Source organism: Neophocaena asiaeorientalis, unplaced genomic scaffold (genome assembly GCF_003031525.2).
Source record: "Neophocaena asiaeorientalis asiaeorientalis breed wild unplaced genomic scaffold, Neophocaena_asiaeorientalis_V1.1 scaffold364, whole genome shotgun sequence".
Classification (NCBI taxonomy): domain Eukaryota; kingdom Metazoa; phylum Chordata; class Mammalia; order Artiodactyla; family Phocoenidae; genus Neophocaena; species Neophocaena asiaeorientalis.
The window spans coordinates 2,129,101-2,145,256 of record NW_020172457.1 but is presented as its reverse complement, the minus strand read 5'-3'; the positions used below and the strand labels follow the sequence as shown (position 1 = coordinate 2,145,256).

The following is a 16,156-nucleotide window of genomic DNA, read 5'->3' as shown; positions in this document are numbered from 1 at the left end:
TATATATATATATATATTCTTTTTCAGATTCTTTTCCATTATAGGTTATTACAAGATATGGACTATAGTTCCCTGGGCTATACAGTAGGACCTTGTTGTTCACCTATTTTATATATAACAGTGTGTATCTGTTAATCCCAAACTCCTAATTTATCCCTCCCCCCTTTCCCCTTTGGTAACCATAAGTCTGTTTTAAGTGTCTGTGAGTCTATTTCTGTTTTGTAAATAACTTCATTTGTATAATTTTTTTAGATCCCACATATGTCATATCATATGATATTTGTCTTTGTGTGACTTACTTCACTTAGTATGATAATTTCTAGGTCCATCCATGTTGCTGCAAATGGCAAAAGTGCAATTTCTTTGTCAAAGCTGGTCTTCGGGTTCTTTTGGTGTAGGTTTTGTTTTGTTTTTGCCTTAGCCTTATAATAATACATTCCCAAATAAATGTTATTGAACATCTGGGACATTGGGCTGGGCAGTGAGTGGGACAGGCATATTTTTTCAGCCCAAATAGTTACTATCTATAGTTAGGAGACTATAGGACATTTCAGAGGAGAGAGAGGGGAGTGATAGGGAGAGGTTCCAAAGAACACTAAGAATTTATATTGCCCATCATCTTATGATTAATAGTGGGAAAAGATGTAACATGTTTACATGTTACAGTTTTAAAAAATCTCTTTTATTTGCCCTTCTTCCTCTATAAGGGTGGACAAAAAAGAGCTCCCTTCCAGAAGCAGCAGTGAAAAGGCTTAGCATTCTTTTTTTTTTGTTTGTTTTTGTTTTTGCGGTACGCAGGCCTCTCACTGTTGTGGCCCCTCCCGTTGCGGAGCACAGGCTCCGGACGCGCAGGCTCAGCGGCCATGGCTCACGGGCCCAGCCGCTCTGCGGCATGCGGGATCTTCCCGGACCAGGGCACGAACCCGTGTCCCCTGCATCGGCAGGTGGACTCTCAACCACCGCGCCACCAGGGAGGCCCAAGGCTTAGCATTCTTGTTGCATGGCTATGAGATACAAAAGGATTCGTTGTTTGGGTGTGATGTTTCATAGAGCAGGCTGTATTTCCAGAGCTGGTTATACACATGTGTATGCATGTACATACAGGTTCTAATCTGAATAATGCATAATATGTCCCCATACTTTACAATCATAATTTTATAGGTGAAGGAGCAATTTGAGTCAGCATTTTGGTTTTCAAAATCAATTGACTTTGCTAGTTTAAACCCAAACTTTCTAAAGTAATCGGGACTGAATTTTGAAAAAAAAAAAAAAAAAAAAAAAAAAAAAAAATCAATTGACTTTGCTAGTTTAAACCCAAAATTTCTAAAGTAATCGGGACTGAGAAGAGGTAGTTACTGTTTGGGGACAGAAGAACCATTGCTTCTGAAATAGGAAGCAAAATGGAGAGAACCTACCAAACATGTTTCTTAAATAAGGCCCATACTTATGTAGAAAAGAACTTAAAACTAGGTTCTAAATTGTTAGGAGAGTGGGAAAGAGTGACTATATGACTTGATAATAGGGGCTAACGCTAGGGCTGTTGGCAAAGAGTAGCTAGGTGTGAAAAATGTGTTTCAGGAAAGAGAAAAAGTGATCAGAAGAGTCACCATGAAATTTTAGCTTGGAGTAATTGGCTTAGTTAAGGAGGAAGAACGTCTCTATCATAAGAAAATTCAACTTAGATGCTAATAAGACAGTAGATACTTTAGCATGTGAAAATCACCTATCCATACCAGAAGCCAGTAGGTTTCATAGATAAATAATTTAAGAATACTTGTAGTAAAAAAAAAAAAAGAGTACTTATAGTGCTCGCTTCAACAGCACATATACTAAAATTGGAACGCTACAAAGAAGACTAGCGTGGCCCCTGCGCAAAGATGATGCGCAAATTCATGAAGCGTTCCATGTTTTTAAGCAAAAGAAAAATACTTATAAGTGCCTAATGTGTACAAAGCACTGGGGTGGAGGAAGGTTAGCATACATATGCTGCAGATAATTTAAGGGAATGAATAAAAAGTAGGGATAGTGGGCTTCCCTGGTGGCGCAGTGGTTGAGAGTCCACCTGCCGATGCAGGGGACACGGGTTCGTGCCCCAGTCTGGGAAGATCCCACATGCCGCGGTAAAAAAAAAAAAAAAAGTAGGGATAGTGGTGCAGAGAAGTTAAGAAGGCTGAGGATAGAGCTAGCTGGCATTAGAGTTCCAACTTGGATCTGTGGTATTATAGTGTAGGACACTTTTAAATCCTATCCTAGTGTTGGGCTTGATAGTAGCATATCCCATAGGTATTTAAGGAGAAAATAGAAGTTAGATGGAGGTCTCCTGTCACAGCCCCCATTGACTCTGTAAGCCCCAGGAGTTCTTAGTGTCACAGGCTAATTGGCATCCTTCATTTTATTTTTTTACAATGTGTGCCAGATTACAGCATCAAAGGATCTCAAAATTATTTCCAAAATCTAATAATACATTGTTCTAGGAGTTAGGACGGTCCTATTGCCACCATTTTCTAAATAGGAAAACTGAAGATTGAAAACTAAATAATTTTATCCCAGGTTCAAGCAGAGATCTTATGTGGTATCTGTACAAACAGGAAGAGCAGTCAGAAATAACGATTCTACCAAAATTTGATCTTCTGAACTGTTTCCCAGTGAGAAAATCTCATGAGATCATTCTTCATTGTCTTTTCCCATCTTCTAAAAAGTCTGAATTCACAGAGTTAACCTTACTTTTCCTGCTATGAGCATCTTCCCCTTTTCAATTGATCACTTTCGTGACAGCTGATACTAGTGTAAGCTAATACTGCAGCCATTTCAGATAATATTGCAGGTGCAAAAGGACATCCTCCTATGAATCAATTAAAGAAGTCACAGTAAGTTGCCATTGAAAGTGTAGCAGCTGCATCCTTGAAAACAGATGCTCTTCTGGGTCTGAATGTGTTCAATTTTGACTAATTTTAAGACCTAAACAGATTTCAGTCTGGTTAATATTAGGATGTGGAACCACTTGAGACATCCTAATGTCCTAGGCTGATTGCTTCTCCGTGACAGTTAGTATATGGCTTTCCTGGAGAGATGCTGAGTATCCGATATGCCAGGGATTTTATTTCAATAGAAGAGAGAGACCCCCAAGTCTTGGCTTCAGGAAGGTGGACTCATGAAATCAAGGTGACTTCTAAAGGCAATACAATTTATAGAAAAAGTACTTAGGCTGTAGGGGTTGGCCAGAATTGTCTTAAATAGTACTTTTGCAAGATTCCTAGACAGCCCAGGAAACCAGCTGTAATAAATTACTTCCCTATCCTACTCTGTCCCTAGGATATACTCAAGGAACTAAAGTGAAAGTTATAGTTGTAAATGGCAAGTCATTCCTTCTCCTGCCTGATCTTTATCGATCTGTTATTATATGAATTATTTGTCATGTTATATTGGTCAATTAAATCATTTGTTCTGTTTAAAAAGGCCTTGATCAAGCTCCTGTAATGTCTCCTGTTATTCTGCTGGCCCTGAAAATGTGGGTGCATGTGTGTGTATGTGTGTGTGTGTGTGTGTGTGTGTATAAAATCCCTTACTTGAAGGAGTTAATGATCTGGTAGGGATACATACTGATAAACAGATAATATCAATGGAATATGATAACTAATAGAACTGTGTGAAAAACACAACCAGAGGAACAAATGACCCTGCCTGGAGAATCGGGAAAGACTTTCTGAGCCAGAAAGCATGAATAGTTCAGAAAGAGGAATAAGAGCCATCAAAGGTATAGAATCCTAAAACACCATAATATGTTTAAGGAATTTGCTTTAAAAGGATGGCAGGTCAAAGGGCCCAGAGTTGCAGAAGAGAGAAGTTGGAGAGGAAGGAGAAAGTGATGAAAGATGGAGAAAAACTGAAGTGTTGGGCAGAAACCCAAAATCATGGAAAGCCTTGCTAAGGAGGTTCATGATATAAGCAATGGGAAACATTGATACTGTTTTTACAAGTAATTGACATAGTCAAATTTTGTGTCTTAGATAAATAACTGTTTAACATATTTAATTAGCTAAATATGGAAGATTGAAGTAAGGTAGGGGCCAGGCACTGAGGCAAAGACATCAGTTAGGAGACTATTGCGGTAGTCCATGGAAGAGATGAGGGCTCCACCAAGAAAGTGAGCAGATATAGAAACGACAAAATATATTAAGAAAACGTTTAGGGAATAAAGTTGGCAGAAATTATTCCTTGCTGAGGGGAGTGAGAGAGGAGACAGAGGAGATTACTCTCAGTATTTGCAGCTGAGATTTCCTAGATTTATATACCACCAATAGAAAGAGAATTCAGGATAAAGAGCAGATGCTAAAGATAGACTTTAGTTTTGAACACATTGCATTTGAGAGGCCTGCAGGATGTACAGTAAAGATAGCTTACAGACAGTTGATCGAATGTAGTTTAGGAGTCAACAATTCCAAGATAATAGCAAAAACCATGAAAATTGGGCTTCCCTGGTGGCGCAGTGGTTGAGAGTCTGCCTGCCGATGCAGGGGACACGGGTTCGTGCCCCGGTCTGGGAAGATCCCACATGCCACGGAGCGGCTGAGCCTGCGCGTCCGGAGCCTGTGCTCCGCAACAGTGAGAGGCCCGCGTACCGCAAAAAAAAAAAAAAAAACCATGAAAATTGATGAGCTCACTCAGAGAGAGCATATAGAATGACAAGCAAGGGAGACCAATAGAGAAAAAAAATCCCTGGGAACCCCAGCATTTATGGGTGGGCTAAAGGAAGAGTATCCAGTGAAGGAAATTATTAAAACAACGGCAGAGAGGTGAAAGGACACCCAGAGAATTTTGGTGCCATACAAGCCAAAAGAAAGCAGAATTTCAAGAAGGAAATGGGCAGTCCTGTGGAATGTAGCAGAGAGCCTTTCTTAGGGTAGGATTGAAAAGTGCCCAATGGATTTGGCAATTAGGATACCATTGGTGACTATTATCAGAATAATGATTTAATAAACAGGTGAAAGCAGAAATCAGATTATGGCACATGGAAGAATTAATGGAAGGCAAGACTATGGAGAAAGCAAATGCTGACAGTCCTTTTGAAGTCTTAGTAAGAATCTGAGGGACTTCCTTGGTGGCGCAGTGGTTAAGAATCTGCCTGCCGATGCACTGGACACGGATTCAAGCCCTGGTCCGGGAAGATCCCACATGCCATGGAGCAATTAAGCCCGTGTGCCACGACTACTGAAGCGCACGCTCTAGAGCCCGTGAGTCACAACTACTGAGCCCACGAGCCTAAAGTGCCCAATGGATTTGGCAATTAGGATACCATTGGTGACTATTATCAGAATAATGATTTAATAAACAGGTGAAAGCAGAAATCAGATTATGGCACATGGAAGAATTAATGGAAGGCAAGACTATGGAGAAAGCAAATGCTGACAGTCCTTTTGAAGTCTTAGTAAGAATCTGAGGGACTTCCTTGGTGGCACAGTGGTTAAGAATCTGCCTACCAATGCACTGGACATGGATTCAAGCCTTGGTCCGGGAAGATCCCACATGCCATGGAGCAATTAAGCCCGTGTGCCACGACTACTGAAGCGCATGGCACAGTGGTTAAGAATCTGCCTACCAATGCACTGGACATGGATTCAAGCCTTGGTCCGGGAAGATCCCACATGCCATGGAGCAATTAAGCCTGTGTGCCACAACTACTGAAGAGCACGCTCTAGAGCCCGTGAGTCACAACTGCTGAGCCCACGAGCCACAACTACTGAAGCCTGCGTGCCTAGAGCCCATGCTCCACAACAAGAGAAGCCACCACATGAGATGCCTGCACACCGCAACCAAGAGTAGTCCCCGCTCGCCGCAACTAGAGAAAGCCCGTGCACAGCAACAAAGACCCAATGCAGCCAAAAATAAATAAATAAATACACTATTTTAAAAAAAAAAAGAATCTGAAGTGCTCAAGAGAGGAGTTAAGAGAGTGGGAAGGACAAAGTGCCTGGGGAGCACAGCATGAATTTGGGAAAGTTGCTGAGAAAGAGAAAGGAACTAGCCAAGTACTAGTGAAGGATTGACAGGTGGTAGTGAAGACTTTTGGGGGATTAAAATCCAGAAAGTGTTAGTGGCAACAGTCTGTACTTTGTTCTGTTTTCCTGTCAAAAGATGAGTCGCAGAATTAGCCCAGGATTAGATCAGGTTGCCACAGAAGAATCTACCTAGAGGGTCATTGGCCAGACAGTGGCATATGGCCACCTCCAGCCACAAGCAAGGCTGGGAATGCAGACATTTAGCTTCTTATAGTCTACTGTGGAGTGAACAAGAGAGAGTTTGCTATATCTGTTGGTTCACCTAACAAGCAGTGTCTGCCCCAGAGACCAAGGTTCAGCATCCTCATATAAACCAACCAATTTAGCACAGAAAGCCCCAGTGACGTTGCCACAAATAGTTAGGCGTCTCAAAGATGCATGCTTTTATACAGTGGTTGTAAGAGGAACAAGGATACTTTGAATGATCTGATGTGCCCCATCCCCAGTACTAGAAAAACAGCTCAAAGTGCATATCTTAATAAAATAATCAAGTACTAATATTGTTAAAGCCTAATATATGTGGGCTCCGCCAATGTGAAGGGCAATCCCTGATATAAATATACAGCCAGGAACCTCTGAAAGAGTGTGTGTGTATGTGTGTGGGTGTCCAGTAACCTCCTATCTTGACTATAATCTCCCAAGCAGATTCTCTCAGCATTGCTTTTTTGTAGATTTCCATTTGACATTTGAGAGCTAGGTAATTGTTTTGTGTTGGCTTTGCAATGCTCAGCACTTCTTTTCACAGTATATTCCTTCTTGTTAAGAAAACTTCATAAATTTCAGTGAGCCCTGAGGAATTCTCAGACCAGCTTTTCAGTGGGGCCCCGGGCATCAGTTTTCATGTGCTTTACTAAAATGTTATTTTTGCTGTAGATTACAGTCTAGCTAAAGGTACAGCATGCTGCTATTCTAAACTATTGCAAGTTTTATGTAGGCTGCTTTCCTGGCTATTAACTTATTCTACTTGGATTCTTTTTTTTTTTTTTTTTTTAATTTGCAGAGTTTGGCCAGTCAGCTGCTACACATGATGAAATTATGTATTTCTATAAGAAGAAAGGGAATGTTTTTTAACTTGGTGAAATTTGTCCAAAATGCCTTTGGTAGGTTGGGAGATTAGTATAGCCTTAGACCTTGGACCATGAGCCCAGTTTCCTTAGGGTCTGATTTCTTCCTTTTTATTTATTTATTTAAATTTATTTATTTTATTTATTTATTTTTGGCTGCACTGGGTCTTCATTGCTGTGTGTGGGCTTTCTCTAGTTGCGGAGAGCGGGGGCTACACTTCGTTGCGGTGCGTGGGCCTCTCATTGCGGTGGCTTCTCTTGTTGCAGAGCATGGGCTCTAGAACGCAGGCTCAGTAGTTGTGGCGCACAGGCTTAGTTGCTCCGCGGCATGTGGGATCTTCCCAGACCAGGGCTTGAACCCATGTCCCCTGCATTGGCAGGCAGATTCTTAACCACTGCGCCATGAGTGAAGCCCCTTTCCCTTTTTTTATTGATATATACGTTGCTATTCACGGCACAGGTAGTGTCACACAACAGAGGAATCAAAAGCACTAAAATGCCTTGAAATATTAGACTAGTGTTACTTATAGTTGCTTTCATCCAGTCTGCCAAAAGAAAACATTATGAAGGCAGTAATCTCACATTGCAGTCAAACAACTTGAATAATGATAGCATTAGAAGGAAAGCAGTGTCTACATCCAGTCCTGCAGACCGAGTTAGTGAACATCTCAGACGATGCCAAGACTGGTAATAAGTTTAAATCTCCATTGCTATATTTCCTTCCTCCTTACACGTCTGTTCCCTTGAACAAAATTCTTTTTTGTGTGTGTTTGCCATGATATTTTAATTTATTGAAGTCTGTTTCCACTGAGGAGAACTTAACCTTTTAATTCTTGACGGTCTCTCCAGGCTCGTCTCTGTGCTTGGCTGAGTCTAGGAATAGATGCAGCTCTGAAAGCCCACAACTGCAGATATGCCTTCCACTACGTCTGTTGACTCCCTGCTCTGTAAGGTGGACACCTCCCAAGTTAGCCAGTAGTGCCTCGCCAAATCCCATGTCCCCTAAGTCCAGGGAGCCCTTCTTCCAAATGACACTGCGTCCTCTGAGAAGGAGAAGAATTTTCACATGGAAAAGCAAAAGATACTAATAAATGGAAATTGAACCTCAAGGTGGATGGAATTATATCTTTTAAGTACCTTGTTGCTATAATTAAGCTTAGGACTCTTAACCTGGACAAATCGCTTGCTAAAGAATAATTATTACTTGTGTTTATTATTTATATTAATATTCAGTGAGTTTTACGTGCTATTGTCCGAAGCACTTTATCTACATTAACCCATTCAATACTCCCAACAGCTGTAACTTATTCAGTGTTCCCAACAACATTCTGAAGGTATGTTATCTCCATTTTACAGAAGAAACTGAGGCGGAAGGAATTTGTCATTAGCTCTTGGTCACAGTAATAAGTAAATAGTGGAGACAGGACTCAAGGCCAGCCTTTGAGGCTCTAGAGAACTCAAAGAACTTTTGAATTAAATTGCCGAATTATTGTTGATGATCTTTGAGAAATAATGGGGAACTGGATACACAACAGAAGTCTAGACATAAGGAAATGTAGTTCACATTTTTGCTATTTAGTATTTTCCTGTAGAAAATGGCCAAATGCTATTAAATATTTTATCAATTACCTGCAACAGATAGAGAAGGTAGGTTTATCAAATTTTCCCAAAAGACCTTTTTAGGGCTTTTAACCGATTGTAAGTAAGCTGTTTGAGTTAAGGAGAATGCAGCACATCCTGTTCCCTCGCCCCACACCACCCCAGGAGATTCTAGGCTTACACGCAAGGAGCACGGCTTCTAGAACAAGGGAATTGATCACTCTTTCTAGAAAGGTCAGACCACTCTGTGGTATTTATTATGTTTGGTCCTAAGTCCCACATTTCAAGGGAAATATAGAACAATTGGAGTTTTTTTTTGGTGAATTATGAGAATTATAAAATGACTCAGTTGGATTATTTGGAGAATAGTTGAAAGTCTGGGGACATTTAGCCCAAAAAGGAGAAGACTTCAGGGAAGCCAAAAGAGATATCTTTAGTACTTGAAGTACTGACACAATTAAGAGTGATTGTTAAGTTGGCAGAACCAGGGCCAATGATTAGAAGTCAATGACAACAGACATGGCTTGATGTAAGATGGTCATATCTTTCTTAGATGGAATAGGCTGCCGCAAGAGGAATTGAGTTTCCTTACACAAACATTTGTGTGGGTGTGCAAGCAGAAGCTGAACAGCCACTTGAAGATGTACAGATAATACAAGCATAGACCACATGGTTGGGCTAGATTACTAAGTTCACTTCCAACTCTGAGCTCCTGTTTCTGTCATTCTGCAAGACAATCAGCTGGGCTTTTATGCTTAATCAAGTACCGAAATAGTCTGTCATGTCTCAGATGTCTGATGCTGCCAACACTAGTATTAGCCAAATTGATAAAAACAACATGATGAACAACAAAATCATATGTCATTTCAAAAACTATCTGTAGGCATCTAATGAAATGATTGGTGTTTTGTCCTCACCCCTTCTTTCAGATCTGTCTCCTGCTCAAGATAACCACGTGAATGTGGATCTCCCGCCAGTGTCAGAGCAGATCATGCAGACTCTGAGCGAACTTGCAAAATCGTTCCAGGACATGGCTGACCGCTGCTTGCTGGTCCTACACCTGGAAGTCAGGTATGACACAGCCAAGCACAAGGCTGTGATTTAATTGCACTGTGGGTCATAAATCACTCACTGATGTCTGGAGAGTATCACTATCATTTTTGGTTCGTATTATAGATGTCTTTTTTTTTTTACACTGAAAGTGATTTTTAGTGTTAAAATTTTTAAGCACATGCTGTATTGTGAATATGGTGGTTTGGAGTTTGCATGGCCTATGACATCAGAATGATCTAGATTGGAATGTCTATACTAGTTGGCTAGGCCATCTTAAGTCAGTTAATTAACTTTACTAACTCAGTTTCCTCCTCTTAAAAATAGGAACAGTAATTTCTAACTTAGAGATTTTATAAACGAAATGATAAGTTATAAGTACAATGCCTACCACAGAGTAAGTGCTCAAAATATGGTAGCTTTTCGACTATGATGACTTTATTGCCATTGATATTTTTAGTAAGGTACTATGCTAATCTGTACTAAGAAGGGAGTATACAGATGCAAGAACCACGATCCCTTTCTTTAAGAACCTAAAACCGGGACTTCTCCGGTGGCGCAATAGATGAGACTCCGCACTCGCAATGCAGGGGGCCCAAGTTTGATCCCTGGTCAGGGAACTAGATCCCACATTCATGCTGCTACTAAGAGTTCACACATCACAACTAAGAAGCTGGCAAGCCGCAACTAAGGAGCCCTGGAGCTGCAACTAAGGAGCCCACCTGCTGCAACTAAGACCCTGTGCCACCAAATAAAGAAATAAACATTAAAAAAAAAAAGAACCTAAAACCCAATTGAAGACATTAAGTTCAATCATAATTCAAGAAGTTTCCAAGATACGATATTCTTGGACTCTTGCTTCTTCCCCTGAAGTGTAGAATATTCTGATTAACTTTGGTAGACTCTATTATCACACCTCTAGAAACGGTAGGAAGAAAAGACCAGAAAGTCTCCAATCATTTATTTATTCATTCAATAAATATTTATTGAGTGCTGTCTTTGTTCCAGACAGTGGTCTAAGAATTGGGATACAACAATGACAAAAACACTCAAGGTCCCTACTTTCATAGAGCTACATTCTAATTGGGGTAAACAGCCAGTGAGTAAATAAAAAGGGAAATTTCAGCTTAGTGTAACTAAAAAAATAAAATAGCAGAATGGAATTAAACCATGCTATCAAATAGAAATATAAAGTGAGCTACACATGTGAACCACATAAATAATTTAAATATTCTAATGGTTCCATTTGAAAATATAGAAACACGTAAATCATAATATATTTTATCCAACCTGGTATATCCAAAATATTATCATTTCAACGTGGAATTAACATAAAAATTATTGATCTATTTTGCATTTTTTTGTCCTAAGCCTTTGAAATCTACTTCATCTTTTACGCTATGGCCTGTCAAAATTTGGGTTAGTCACGTCACAAGTGTTCAATGGCCACATGTAGCTATTGTTATACTGGACAGTGCAGAGAATGGCTAGGGTTGATGAGAAAGGGAGATCTGGTATTTTGTTTCATAGATAAAATGGCCAGGGAAATTGTGACAAAGTACCAAGAAAGAGCCATCTGTACAAAGACCTAGTGGAGAAGAGTTTCAGGCAGGGAGGGGCACTCACGAGGTCCTGAGACAAAACCAAACTGGCAGATTTGAGGAACAGAGAGGAGTCCAGTATGATTGTAGCCCGGTGAATAAGGAGGTGGGGAGGAATGGAAGGAAAGGTAAAGAGGCAGGCTGGAGCCTGATCACGTGGGGTCATGGAGCCCGACTCATTATAGGGTCTTACAGACCACGTGAAGAGTTCGGATTGTTTTATTTTTTTTATTGAAGTGTAGTTGATTTACAGTGTTGTGCCATTCTCTGCTGTACAGCATGAGTTCATATTTTATTCTAAGTGCCTCAAGAAGCTATTAGAAGGTTTTAAGCAAGGGGGAGATATTCATTCATTCATTCACTCATTCACATTTTTAAAAGATCACTCTGGCTGTCGTATGGGAAAAAAATTGCCAGGAGAAATATGAATGGAAGCAGAGGGATCAGTTAAGACCAGATATGAGCACCAGAATGACAGAGGTGAAGGCGTGAGAAGTGTCGGATTTGGGACATGTTCTCAAGGTAGAGCTGATATATTGATAGATTGGACTAGGTGCAGGACTGGTGGCAGTGAGAGAAAGAAAGGACTCCAGGAAAACCACAGCTTTGGGGCCAGGACTCCAGGGAAACCACAGAGCAAAACTATGTGGATGCCAAGACCATTGAGTGAAGTGAGAGAGACTGAGGGACTGAGAAAGGTTGGGGGAGGGGTAGAAATCAAGAATTCCGTTCTGGTGATGTTTGGTTTGAGATGCTTATTAGGCATCTGGGTACCAATGTCAAATAGACAGTTGGATATATAGTTTTGAAGCATCAGGATCAAAACCCTCAGGATCAGAAAGTGTATAGTAATACATTTTCTTTTGTATTACTGTGAGACATTATTAAAGTTGATAGAGTATTGCCTTTTTGTTTCGAGTCTTTTAGTAGATTTAGGTTTTAAAAATGTAAATAGGATTTTGGTTCGTATGTTTGGACTCCTGTTAGAACTTGGCTATCCTGCAGGTGTGCTCAGGCAAAGCTTACTTGATAATGTATTGTTGATGTCACTTCTTTTGTATGCTGCTTGCTTTTTGCATTCTTCATTATCTTGTCCAGTGAGTTACTTCTGTATTGCTTGTGAAGACCTGAGTAGGGCAACTGAAGTAGCATGGTAGATTTCGAGTCTGTTTTACTCAGCATTATTTCTGATCTTATTTCTTACATTCAGTTGTTGAGAAATAAAGGCTTTTCCTCTATGATTTCTGATTTGTTTTATGATAAGTGTTAGATTTGTTTTCTATTTATTTACAAGCTGACGGTGAAATAAATCGGGTATTTTCTGTGAGTAAGATAAACGCAATCAACGGGGGGAAAAAAACACCCAGTAACACTCTGATGGCTCTGTTACCTGGGCTGCGCAGAAAAACAAGGGAACGTCAAGTTAATTACTGTCACGGCTCCTGGAATTTATGCCATTGGTTGTGTGGGTTCACGGTGTGCTCTTCATTTGGAATGCTCAGCCTGTAGTGTGTAGTCAATTCCAAGTGGGATACTTTCAAGGCATCTTTGCCTTACCCAAAGGTCTTTGAGTAAGATCTTTTCAATCCTTGACCTCTATCCTGCCCTTTTTATTTTTGTACATATTGGCAGTACTGTTCTTAATAATGCCAAACATATTTTAGTCATTGTTTATTAACTTTACAAGAAACCATTCAATGCTGTAACACCTATTGCTATATCTCCTTCATCATTAGTTTAAAAACAGAAAAAGATCATTTTAAGAATAGATAACAAAAAAAGACTGAGTTTTAGAGTCCTGGATGCAGAATTATCTTTCCCTGACTTTAAATGAAAACACTAAACATGTTTATTTTTTCCAAATTAAATTTCCTTATGTCTTCATTTAACATGGTTTCAACATTCAGGTTGCTTTCCTATGAATGTGCTCCAAATTGTCTTTGTTCCTGTTCAAGTATGGTACAAAAAACTAGACAGAACACTCCATGTACTGCTCAGATAGTGAATGTTGACACATTTTATTCATTCCTTGTCACAGTAAGGAGCTTTTGTTTGTTTGTACAGTTGATGATAGAAAATGAATAAGGAAAATCTCAAATAAATCATTAATGTAGTTGTCCAAAGCTAGAATAGAGGAGATGGCTAAGTGCTCTGGGCACCCACGGTGGGTGACTGTGGAAGAAACCATTAGCACATAGAAGGCAGGAATCAGGTGTGCCTCCTTCACTGCTCTGGCTCCAGAACCTGGAACAGTCCTGCTGCATAATAAGTGCTCAGTGACTCTCGAGAATTAGCTGGTTTGAAATCAAACCCAGATAAAGTAAGTGTGGGCTCCCCAAACAAAACCTGTTGCTCATTAAAGAAAATGAACTGGTTTGGAGATCATTTTCACTTGGCAGTCCATGACATGTATTTAAGAGGTACAAAGACTGCATGGCCAGCATCATCCTTGTCACCATCAGCAGCTAAGGTTTGTTTTGTTCCCATCCCGCTGTAAAGGAGAATTAGAACTTAGGCCCTGTGGTCCAGGAGCTGGTACAATGAAGAAGTGGCTGGTTAGGCACTGTCTCTGGCACTTTTACCCAAGAAGCCACTATAATAAGAGAGCACAGATAGAATAGACCAAAAAAACTTAATGGGAAAAACTTAATGGGGAAAGCTAGCAAGTCCAGAACAACTTCAAATGCCAAAAATTTGTCTTATTCCCTCAAATATTTTATATCCATAGCCCATCTTTTTCTTTAACATTGTTAAAGTTAAAACCAAAAAGGGTTCTCCCCACCTGTGTGTCTATCCACACGTACTCTTTTTCCTCCTAATAAATACTTTATTTGTTTCACTAAAAAAAAAAAACCGAAAAGGGTTCTCAAATCCAGTAGGTTCTGTGTTGAAGGACCATCCAAAGAGCATGTGACATTTTACCTGTGTCACTGTAGGTCACATTTAACCACTAAGCAGTGCTTTTTTAGTTTGAATCATAAGGCATGTGACACCCCCAAGAGATGAAAGACATGGTGAGACCATTAAAAATTGTTGAGGTTTTTTTTTTTTCTATTTGAACTTTAGAAGAAGAAAATTAAGTTGCCATTTGAGTCTAAGATGCTAAGAATGTCACCTTTATCAGCTGATTTCTCTCACCATCAGGAGGGTTCTAAGTGGGTTGAACAGTAACTGCCTGTCGCTGTTGGTACCCTAAGTGTGCACTTTCTGGAAATCAACCATCCCGCTGTGTAATGAGCCATATTTGCAGAAAACCTTAACGCCAGAGTTGTGTTAAGGTCAGCAACAACATGCCAGAATTCAAAAGAAAAAGAAAAAAATCCTTTTTCTGGATTTGACATTTGCCAATGACTATTTTAATTTCTTTTCATCTCTAATCATTTTGGGAGAGGAAGATAATATCTTAAAACAGTTTTTATCTCTCCTCTCTGCCACTCACTTCAGGATCGTATAAGCACTCACCTCCAATTCATAGTAATTTCCTAAGTAGTCTCTACTTCTAATTTCTACCGTTCTCCGCCATTAATTCACCCTTTATACTGTGCAGAGGCATCTTGCCAAAGCTCATATCTGATTATATAATTTCACCTCTTAAAATCCTCTTAAGACTCCCTGTGACTTCTCACATAAAGTCCAGAGTCCTTAGATGGCTCAAAGCTTATGATGACCTGGCCCCTGCGCATCTCCCCAAGCTCACCTCATGCCTCTGTCATGTGATCTGTATGTTCTAAAAGGAACTTCTGGTCATTCCTTAAAACGGTCCTCCATTCACACCCTCATGCCTCTGTATTGATATGTGGTCTTCCCATCGTCTGAGGTTGTAATGTCTATAATTTACTGTAAAAATACTTTAGCATTAATGGCTTGATTCTATTTTCAACTAAGAGTTACTTAGTTTAAATTTCAACCACAGTAGCAATCAATTTCCCTAGGCGTGAATCCCACTCCAGGGTTGATCAACTTTCATTATATCAAAAATGTCACGTTCTGGAGGGACTACAACTGATGCCGTTACTGGTATCCTGATCAAAACCATATACTTTAATAATTAGCACATGAATGTCAGAATGAGTTTTTATTGGCAAAATTAATCATTAGTTGATTAGCAACCGTTAAGGTGATCACCTATCATGAAAATGAACTAGTCGTCAAGGTACTTGGATTCCCTTCCATGAGCAGGTTACAAAAATATAGCACATCCTTTGTAAAACTTAGCTTAAAATGGATCATAGCTCTAAATGTAAAACCTCAAACTATAAAACTCCTAGAAGCAAATACAGGAAGAAATCTTTGTAACTTTGTTTGGGCAAAGATTTCTTAAAGCTGACTCCCAGAGTACCACCCATAAAAGAAAAAACTGGTAAATTAAACTTCATCAAAATTTAAAACAATTCTTTGAAAGACATTGTTAAGATGAAAAGACGAGCCAAAGATTGGGAGAAAATGTTTACGAAATGCGTGTCAACTTGTATCCAGCATATATAAAGAACTCTCAAAAGTTAACGATAAGAAAACAAGTCAATAAAAAAATTAGGCAAATGATGTGAACACAAACATATATAGATGGCGGGACTTCCCTGGCAGTCTGGTGGGTTGGGACTTCGCCTTCCAATGCAGGGAATGCGGGTTCGATCCCTGGTCAGGGAGCTGGGATCCCACATGCCCCTTGGCCAAAAAAACAAAGCATAAAACAGAAGCAATATTGTAACAAGTTCAGTAACGACTTTTAAAATGGTCCAAATAAAAAAAAATCTTAAAAAAAAAAGATGTATGGATGGCAAATAAA

The 16,156-nt window shown here is 39.8% G+C and overlaps 1 protein-coding gene and 1 non-coding gene across 2 annotated transcripts in view; both read left to right on the top strand.

Moving 5' to 3' along the window:
- EXOC4 (exocyst complex component 4) overlaps positions 1 to 16,156 on the top strand; it is a 793,839-nt gene that overhangs the window by 715,920 nt on the left and 61,763 nt on the right. The window contains exon 15 of the mRNA XM_024737973.1: positions 9,649 to 9,790. Coding sequence (XP_024593741.1) covers positions 9,649 to 9,790 — 142 coding nt within the window. The remainder of the gene's footprint in view (positions 1 to 9,648; positions 9,791 to 16,156) is intronic.
- Positions 1,806 to 1,912, top strand: LOC112394987 (U6 spliceosomal RNA). Its single transcript, XR_003002272.1, has one exon. It is a non-coding gene; the product is annotated as a U6 spliceosomal RNA (small nuclear RNA).